Below are 10,000 nucleotides of genomic sequence, written 5' to 3'. Positions count from 1 at the left end.
CTATTTTGTCCACATCGTACAGCCTTTCGTAACTGTAATTGTCCTAAGTCTCTCTCTCTCTCTCTCTCTCTCTCTCTCTCTCTCTCTCTCTCTGTCTCTCTCTCTCTCTCTGTCTCTCTCTCTCTCTCTCTCTCTCGCTCTCTCTGTCTGTCTCTCTCTCTCTCTCTCTCTCTGTGTCTCTCTCTCTCTCTCTCTCTCTCTCTGTCTCTCTCTCTCTCTCTCTCTCTCTCTCTCTCTCTGTCTCTCTCTCTCTCTCTCTCTCTCTCTCTCTCTCTGTCTCTCTCTCTGTCTCTCTCTCTGTCTCTCTCTCTCTCTGCAGGTGATTCCATGTCTGACCTCTTCCAGAAGTCTTCCCCGGGGCAGGACGATCTATACACCTCCCTCCTCTCCACTCACTCCTCCTCCGCTTCCAACCCGTTCGGTGGAGGTGCTCCTCTTTTCTCCTCCGAGGGAAACCGCTCTCCTCCTGCTCCAGCCGGGACCGACTCCGGCATCGGCATGACCCCCGGTGACCCCTGTGACCTTCAGACGCACAGGACCGACCCATACAACTACATGGACATGAGCGACGACCTCTGTGACCTCGGCAACCTGGGCAACCTGGGCAACCTGGGCAACCTCGGAGCCAGCAGGTCAAAGCAGCAGCCGACGAGGGGCTACGATGACGAGGACGAGGACGATTTGGACGGCCTTCAGGATTTCAAGCTGAAGAAGCATGAGAAGGAGCCCGAGCCTGACCCCTTCGACCTTGAACGCTACCTGGAGAAAAATGCCCCCCTGTCTGGGGGTCTGGAGGGCAAAGAAGACTTGGGGTCAGCTGGAGGTCAGCATGCCTTTCCGTATGTGGAGGATCCATCGGATGAAGAAACAGCGGAGTACCGCTCTTACCGCATGATGGGTACCCCGCAGACCGCCAGCCCTGTGAAGATCACTGTGACGACCGACTCCCGTAACCTGGCAACCCAGCCACAGAGGGTGTCTCCACAAGGGGGCGCCATGGAGAGGGACAGTGTGCTCAGTTTTGGCCAGCAAGGCCTTCCCACAGTAACGCTGTCGGAGCCGGAAGACGACAGTGCTGCTTCCTCTGCCAATCATTCCCCTAACCACTCCCCTACAGGTAAGCCACACCCCTTTCCCACCTTTCTCTGTTCAGTCTAAGAGAGATTTGATGTGGTTCTCTTGGTGTAAAAGTAAAATTACACACATCAGCCGAGATGTTTGATGTCAGTTTCTTTAGCTTTAGTGCTAGAGCTAAGAGGCTAATGGGGTGTAAGAATTCACAAAATTCATTATTCCATTCAATACAATACAGTGGTGTCAGCAGGTAAACAGTGGCTTAAAATGTGCCTTACATTAAAGCTGCACTATGTAAGATTGTTTTCGTAAAACTGAAAGGAGTGAGCAGATTAAAAACAGGCTAAAATATGGAGAGCGTGCGACGCTGGGAGTCGCCCTGTAAAGCCTGAAATAATCGTCAATAAAGTCAGAAGCATTGGATCAGGAGTTTTTCACACCATGTCGTACGTCTTTACATATTAATGTAACACAGGCTCAAAAAGAAGGTCCGGCTCGATGTTTAGGTCTCAAATGATCTCAAAATCAGCATTACACAGATGATAATATCATAACAGTAGGTCATTCGCTCACATCCTCGCAAGACGCTCCTTCACCAGGTTTTGACTTTGAATTCTCTTTGAATTCTCTTCCAATCATCAGATTCATCCCCTAAGCGAAGGGGGCCAAAGCACAGACTACATTGCGTGTTGCGTGCAGTTACACATGTCCACCAGAGAGGTCTCCAAATCCCCAAATCTGACATAGTGTAGCTCTGATATGTTAATGTTTCCACATATTCGAGTATTCAATGATATAAAAGTACATTTAAAACAAAAGCTAACATGGAAGTCACAATATAACTATACAAGACAATATCATATGCTGCAATACAGTGCGATAAAATATATGTTGTGTAATATTATTGTTGCATCCTTAGAAGGTAATGTTGCTAACGAGTAATGAAGGCCTAATAGGCTTTATAGAGTTTTTAAGTATCTCTAATAGACTTGATTATTTGGTTCCTGACACTGTATGACTCATTAATATCATGGACTAAAGTGCTGAATTCAACCTTTAAGGTTGCAGCAAATGTTGTTTTTATCTATGTAATGTACTTTTGTGTATTTTTAGAGACAACAGCCTAAGTGCACTTAATTGATTTTATTTTAAATCTCTGTCTTGTTGTCTCTTGCAGGACGAGAGTCTCCCTCGGACATTTTATTCCAACCTGCAGGAATAAAGTCTGCGAGCTCAGTGCGGAACACCAGTGCCCCCTACCAAGACTCAAAAGGTCCTGCCAAGCCCTCCAGCCCGTGGGACGTGCCCGGATTTGGTGGACAAGATCGTGACGGCAGCGGGGCAGAATCCGGAGACTCCGAAATTGAGCAAGTGGCCGAAGAGCCTGATTCACCAAGGCTCGATAAGATCCAGAGCTCAAAAGGGGGTTTCAGCAAATCTGGCAACCCGTTCGAGCAGTCCAGAGATGCGAATAAAGCAACCAATCCTTTCGAGATGCCTCAAGCCAACAAGACGAATGCTAGCAACCCATTTGGGCCTTCCAGCACTGCCAAGGGTGCTTTCGGTCAATCTGGCAACCCTCCCCTCTACAGTCTCCTGCGCGAAGAGAGGGAGGCGGAGCTTGACAGTGACCTGCTAATTGAATCGGCTTCTGAAGAGAGCCCCAAAAGGGAGCATGGGTACTGCCCCCCAAAACCGAGCTCAGCTCCAGCGCCGAACATCTCCTCCAGTCCAATCTCGGCCCCCCGCCCAACAGAGTCAGCGCCAAGCAACCAGAAACCGAAGGAGAAAGAGGGCGAGAAGGAGAAGGTTAGTGTGGAGAAGCCGGTCGAGAAGGCCAAGCCTCAGCCACAGCAGCATGAAGATAAACCCCGTCCATCAGCTATGGGTACGTCTGCAGCTTCTCCGGTGCAGCGCACCCTGGAGGACGGGGGGAGTAAGAGCACGAGCAGCGGAGAGATGAAAGCAGCCGGCGCTAAACAGGCAGAGCTGCCGCCTTTCCTGCAAAACTTCAACAAGCAGAAAGGTAAGAAAAGCTCTTATACACGCTAATTAGAACTAATAGAACTAAACTGAAGAATTACAATTAAAAAAAGAAACTAACAGTTTTTACAGGAAGGAAAATCAACGTCCACTTCCAGTTATTCATTTCAAATTAAATTTACTTTAAAGGAGACAAACCTATATTTTCCTTGCCAGTTCACATTCACATTACTTGTCATTTTACATGGAGCATTCAAATTAGCTCACACTGTAAAAAATAAAGTTCTCAGAACGTACAAATATTTACAAACGTTACGTTCTGATCTATTATCTATAAGCCATTAATAGAAATAATAAGAACCTAAATATACACGTCATCATTTATAGGCTACTTTCTATTGGGAGGAGTCTGTCCCAAACCCTAACCCCTAAATTTATACTTGTAAAAATAATAGTCACAATTTTTTGTTTTGTTTTTTTTTTTTTTTTTTCAATTTTGCTTTTAAAAGATCATTTTGATGTTTGTAAAGTTGGAAGAGGTCATTTTTGTCTTGACTTTAATTTTTAAATAAAAATAATGCTGTCCTGCATTTTTATTGTCCCACAGTCCTATCCAGCTCTATTCATTCCACAAGGTGCTGAACTACAGGCCCCAGCATGCACTGCAATGTTATGCATTTTGATTCCCCCAAAAGCAATCTATGGGACAGCGGTTACACCTGAATTCTACACAATTCTACACAGTACCACACCAGTCATATCAGTCATAACACACTAACTGCACATCAGCTTCAACCAACATAAACACTGACTGTCTGCTCAGCAGCTCAGCAACTCAGACTCAGGCCCAGTCCCAATTCTCCTTCTTACCCCTCCCCCTTGTTTTCGAGTGTTGCCCCTTGTTCCTGAGCTACAGGGCAGTGGTTGAGATCTTCCCTCTGAAATGAGACCCTCTAATAAAAGAGCATCATTTCATTAACAGCTACTAGCGCCGCTCTGTAGGCGACCCTGCCCGTCTGCAGGGACAGCAGAGGAGGGGAAAGTTCAGCTCCTCACTGCTGGGCTTTAGTTACATTTAGGGATCAGACGTCTTCAAAGAGGGGGGCAGTTATTTATTATCACCCCCCCTAAATCTTCAGTGATATGAAGCCTAAGTCAGAGATTCTCGTTTGAATTTTCCCGTTCCACCTTAAATGGAGCAGCGGTTACATTCTGGCACTTCAGGCATCAGAACTGCTGGACTATTTAAGGTGGAACGGGAAAGTTATTAGCATGCCATTAGTGATTTTTTAAGCTTCTTATGAAGAAAAACAACCAAAATACACTGAAACCACATTAAACTAAGACAAAACAGTGTTTATTGTCATTTTTTTCTCACATTTGTGGGTTCCTTTGGTCTCTTGTTCTCCGTCTCACCGGTTTTCCTTTTTTTTCTCTGTTTGGAGTCTCTGAGAAACCTCTGCTTGGAGGGTCATGTAGCCCCAACACTTCACCGCACCCCTCTATCTCAACAACAATCGGGACGCCCACCCCTAAACGTGAACGAGCGAGACAGAGGGTTAAGGGCTCAGTGGTAGGGGAGAGGGGTGAAATGGGACGGGGCCTAAGTCCTAATGAATTTACAGTAAAGAAAGGTTGCCAGGTGTCTAGATCAGGCAAACAGATCTCCTGGGGACATTAAAATTTTGGATATTTCAAGTATTATGTAATATTTCAGGGTTCTACGCGCAGCTACATTTCCTGTTGAGGTTTTTGCATGTTTTGAATAAACAATGTTGATAAAAATGAAGTAAAACATTCGTTCTCTGTCCCACAGATTCGTTGGGTTTTTTAACACGGCCCCTTCAGTGGGCGAGTTTGACACCCCTGGTGTCTGTTAGCAGAGTGTAAATAACCGAGACACTGGGAGTGACTGGGTTTTTCAGAGTGTCTGCCTGAATTCCTCAGTTGGCGAGTTTTGGTGTGAAGGTTGGTGTTGTGCGGTCTTGGTGTTGTACTGTCCCAGTGTCAGAGCAGGGACATTAAACCCGGCAGGGCGCCGACTGGGAGGCTCTTATCAGCCGAGCTGTGGCTGTTTTAGAGGGTGTGGAATCTGACTTTGGCCTAACTCAATGGGCAGTTTTGGTGTGAAGGTTGTGGACTTCTGTTTAGCCCTTAATGCCAAATGCAAGAGTTTTGATTTATTGCCCTCCTTTATTGATATGATTTACGCTTTTGCTGCATTTATTTTCATATCTAATGATCTAACAAAGCATACAAATCAGCAAAACACCATGATCAAAGCAGGCAGATGGCACCCAATCCTGCTCACATGGAAAAGATTATATGGACATATTTATATATTATATATATGAATGAACGGCATGTTTTTGAAATCACTATCACGTCCTCATGTACCAGCTACCGCCACCTGCCTTGGACCAGCTGCCCACCCTACCCTGATGTTCTCATGGACTCCTAGTTATTCCTAATACCAATATTACTGCTATTAATATTAGTAGTATAATAACTCTGTAGGTAGTCTGACCAGAGGAGGACGGGTCCCCCCTGGTGAGCCTCGGTTCCTCCCAAGGTTTCTCCCTCAGCTCTGAGGGAGGTTCTCCTTGCCACCGTCGCCCCTGGCTTGCCCACCTGGGCATTTTACATTCATATTAAAACTTTGTCTTTTCTGGAATTCTGGGAAGCTGCTTTGTGACGACATCCGTTGTAAAAAGCATTACGAATTAATTTGACGTGACGTGACTTGACTTGACTTATGGACTTGAAATGTGAATTATGCTGCATGCACTGCTGGTGTTGGAACATAGTGGTGAAGTTTATCAGTGGCCTCACTTTCATGCAGCATCGTTTCCGTGCGCAGCTGCTTGGCATGCTTTTAGCATATATAGCAGTATTTCTCTTTTTTTAAGCTTTACAGGGTGTCCCCCAAAAAACTGACGTCATGTGAGATGTGAGTATCTCAGTAACCACATGACCTGGCAAATTAAATTACACAGGCTTCTTGATCGTCATCATCATCATCATCATCATCGTCGTCGTTGACCACTTAATCGAGAACAAGGTTTATTTATCAAACTTCAGACAAGAAGATCAGAGGGGTGTAGATTTTATAGCCGATTTCACAGCTTCACAAATGATCAATACGCGCCCCGCCTGTGACGCCACACGCGTCCAGTCCGTCGTCCAGCGCCTGCCTCTGACTTTTTTGCATCATGTCCAAATCTACTGTCCAGTCGGTGCGTTTTTATTGAATTTCCTCGAAAATGCGCTGCACTCCTGTTTAACTGTGTTCGAGCTCATTCTAACACACATTTCTAGCGAAGGCCATTCCCCAACCGGGAAAACAAAACATTCAAAATTAAACCGGGTTAGTTTTTACACGTTTTGGTAAAATTTGCGATCTTTGAGAACTTTGAACGCGGCCCTTTGATCCTTTTATACTTAAAATGCTCACATGTGCAGTTAAGGACTAAATACTGTGCTGAAAAAAGCTTTTCATGCTGGTCTGGTGCTGGTTTAGCTAGTCACCCCAGCATGGTCAGGCTGGTTGACCAGAATACCAGCATCCAAAACAGAAGATATCACTGCTGTCGGAGGAAAACCTCGTATCTCCATTTTTGAAATTTTTTAGTTTCTGACATAATTTAAATTGTGTTTAAATTTCATGATGAATGAACTAAAAGAAACGACCTAAAATGACTTGGATAGACGTCCGGTTCCATTGACTTCCATTAAAAGTTTTTTCCTTCTCCTGTAAAGTTACCATTCAGGAGATACGAGGTTTTCTTCCGACACCAGGAATGCTGGTTTTGCTGGGCTGCAGCGCCACACATCAGCGGGATGTTTGACTTTTTTGGTGTGGAATCTGATTTAACTCTTTGTTTGGCTGGCTTTGGTGTGAATGCCGGTGTCATAGACTCCTTTTGGGTCTTTTGTAAATGTGTGTTTCTGATATTTTGCACTCCTAGCATGTACAGTTACGTCTTCTCGGCCTCTCTGCTGTTTGAGAAGCAGTGAAGAGCTGAAATATAGAGCAGAAACAAACCAACATGACCACATGAAAGAGCGAATAGATTAGATCAGCGCTGCCCAAAGTGTGGCACGTGGGCTAAAGTTGGCAGATGAAGTTACACTTTCCCCAACCGCTCTCCCGATCACATGTTCATCCTATATTAAATCAATTAAATCCTCAATCTACTTAGAAAATTGGAATTCTTTACAAACCCATTTCCAAAAAAAGTTGGGATGCTGTGCAGAATGTAAATAAAAATAAAATGCAATGATGTGCAAATCATGTAAACCATATTTGAAAATACTACAAAGACAACAAATCAAATGTTGAAATTGAGAGATTTTATTGTTTTTTTTTAAATATCTCCACAGTTTTAATTTAATGCTGACAACATGTTCCAAAAAAGTTGGGACGGGGGCCTGTTTACCCCATGTCTGTTTTTAATGCAGTGCTGCCTGAGGGCCCAAAGATCACGGCCAGCAGATCCTGGTGTTCAGCCTCGTCCCTCACAGACAGAGATTTCTCCAGATTCTCTGAGTCTTTTATGATGTTCTGCACCGTAGACAGAGGTGGACGAAGTACACAAACCATGAACTCCAGTAAAAGTAGAAGTTCCTCCCTTTAGACCTCCACTTGAGTAAAAGTACTAAAGTATTTACCTTCAAATGTGCTTAAGTATAAAGTAAAAGTACTAAAAGAGGAATTCTGGCTCTGATCTGGTCCTGTTATCATTTTTATAACCAGACTGGCTTCATGAACTCATTTCAGGTGAAAGTCCTCCAGCGTCTCTCTTGGTAAACCAGTCTTTTAATAGAACGTCATTAATTAGTGACGCTGACGTCTATTAAAATGATCAGAAGCACAAAACACTGAAGGTAAACAGTTTCCATCAGGGAGAACCGAGTGGCTCTGAAATCACTTTTTACACACAAGCAAAGTTTCAGTTTCAGATTTATTTACAACTTAGTTCCAAGTTTAAGTTGAATAAAAACTGGCTTTAAACTCAGGATCACAGATGAGCTCCTTTACTATGTTGATCTGTAGGCGTCTGTTCATAAACATAAACCAGCCCAAACTCATTTACTATAAAATGAAATGGTGTTTGTAGAAATTCAGAAAAAAGCCGCGTCAGTCTCGACTGCATATGTGGACATATTTCTATATTGAGCTCTATTTACACAAAGTTAGGTTAGTTCATCATTTATGTTGAACAGACTCTCCCAAAGTTTTACGCTGCTGCGCTGACGTTGAACCGCGTGCTGCACTGGGTCGGTATGACCAACAGGTCAAAACCAGCTCTAAACAAAGTGACCGCTGGGCCCTGATTGGTGCTCTGGCTTTGCGCTTCTTTCGTTTTGACATGTTACGTTTTTATACACACAGTAAAGTAAAATGTCACCCAGAACGGAGAAACTTCAGTACAGATACACAAAAAAATACTAAAGTACAGAAACTAATTACATTTACTCAGTTACTCAGTTACTGTCCAGCACTGACAGTAGATGATGAAAAGCAGAAGTTCTTTGCTGGAGTGGTGAACCCCTCCCCATCTTTACTTCTCTCAGAAAGAAGTAAAGAGATGCTCTTTATACCCAGTCATGTTACTGACCTGCTGTCCAGGTGTTTTTTTTAGCATTACACAACTTTACCAGCCTTTTGTTGCACCTGTCCCAACTTTTTTGGTACATGTTGTTGGCATCGAATTCCATTTCAATTTCCACATGTGACATGTTGTCTCTGTGCTGTTTTCAGTGAAATATAGGGTTTAAATGATTTGCACATGGTTACATTTTGTTTTTATTTACATTTTACACAGCGTCCCAACTTTTTTGGAAATAGGGTTGTAGTATTTTGGTACCAAAGTATAGAGTAGCATTATATAACACATTTTTACAGACTACCTCTCTTCTTGATTTGTAAACTGTTCTGTATTTTTGGCCCTTGACTCACCTCAAACATCGCACTTTGGCCTCCCCGGCACCAAAGTCTGGGCACCCCTGGATTAGAGCTGCCGTGTGCCAAACATGATGAACCTGCAGGACGAGGGTAGAGCTGTACGTCAGTGTTTATCTGATGGCTTTGTAAGCAGTTCTCCTGAATGAACGTCTGAGTTTCTGCATCAGTGTAGAGCACAAACGTGAATCATCTGCGTGGTGTGCTTGTGGGATATGATCACTGAGGATAGTCCTGATGTTGGGCTCCTTCTAGTGGTTAAAACAACTGCATCAGCCTCATTTACAAGCCCAGTTACAGCAGAGAAGCTATAATCACAATGAAGAAGACAAACACCCGGCATTGTGTGTCCGTGTGCATCTAAATATTGGAAAATATACATAATACACGTAACATCAGGCGTAACATCATGACCTCCTCCTTGTTTCTGTGCTCACTGTCCACTTTATCAGCTCCACTGACCGTATAGCTGCACTCTGTAGTTCTACAGTTACAGACTGGAGTCCATCTGTTTCTCTGATACTCTGTTACCCTGTTCTTCAGTGGTCAGGACCCCCATGGACCCCCTATGTGTGTAAAAGTGTAGAGGACATGTAACTTATGTTTACTTAGAAAATCAATCAAATATGAGGAATTTGACCGGGGTGCACAAACTTATGCACATGACTCAATATTTTCACACATCTACATATTTTAGCATCTTGATCAAGGCAGTGTGAAGCAAGCAGAGAATGATGGGATATGTAGATATGATGCAACAATAATGTCGCTGTAAATCCTGATGAACTGGTTGACCTCGGATACGCCACCCTACCCCCCCACCCCCGCCCCCCTCCTCCCCCCCGCAGCGTGTTTACAGCCAGCGCTCTGTTACTGAGAGCCATCTGGAGCCGAAATCACTCAGGAGGCAGAAAGACTCAGAGGCGTGAGGCGTGAGGCTCTGCAGGTCAGGTGCCGATGTGCACAAACAGCTTGTGT

The 10,000-nt window shown here is 44.2% G+C and overlaps 1 protein-coding gene across 1 annotated transcript in view; it reads left to right on the top strand.

The window, feature by feature from the left end:
* rtn1a (reticulon 1a) overlaps positions 1 to 10,000 on the top strand; it is a 58,407-nt gene that overhangs the window by 16,523 nt on the left and 31,884 nt on the right. Inside the window, exons 2-3 of the mRNA XM_017720103.2 lie at positions 320 to 1,117; positions 2,252 to 3,100. Of these exons, the coding sequence (XP_017575592.1) occupies positions 320 to 1,117; positions 2,252 to 3,100 (1,647 nt within the window). The remainder of the gene's footprint in view (positions 1 to 319; positions 1,118 to 2,251; positions 3,101 to 10,000) is intronic.

This window comes from Pygocentrus nattereri, chromosome 5 (assembly GCF_015220715.1).
Source record: "Pygocentrus nattereri isolate fPygNat1 chromosome 5, fPygNat1.pri, whole genome shotgun sequence".
In the NCBI taxonomy this organism is placed as follows: Eukaryota; Metazoa; Chordata; class Actinopteri; order Characiformes; family Serrasalmidae; genus Pygocentrus; species Pygocentrus nattereri.
Note: the sequence above shows the minus strand (reverse complement) of the source record. Positions and strands in the feature narration are given on the sequence as shown.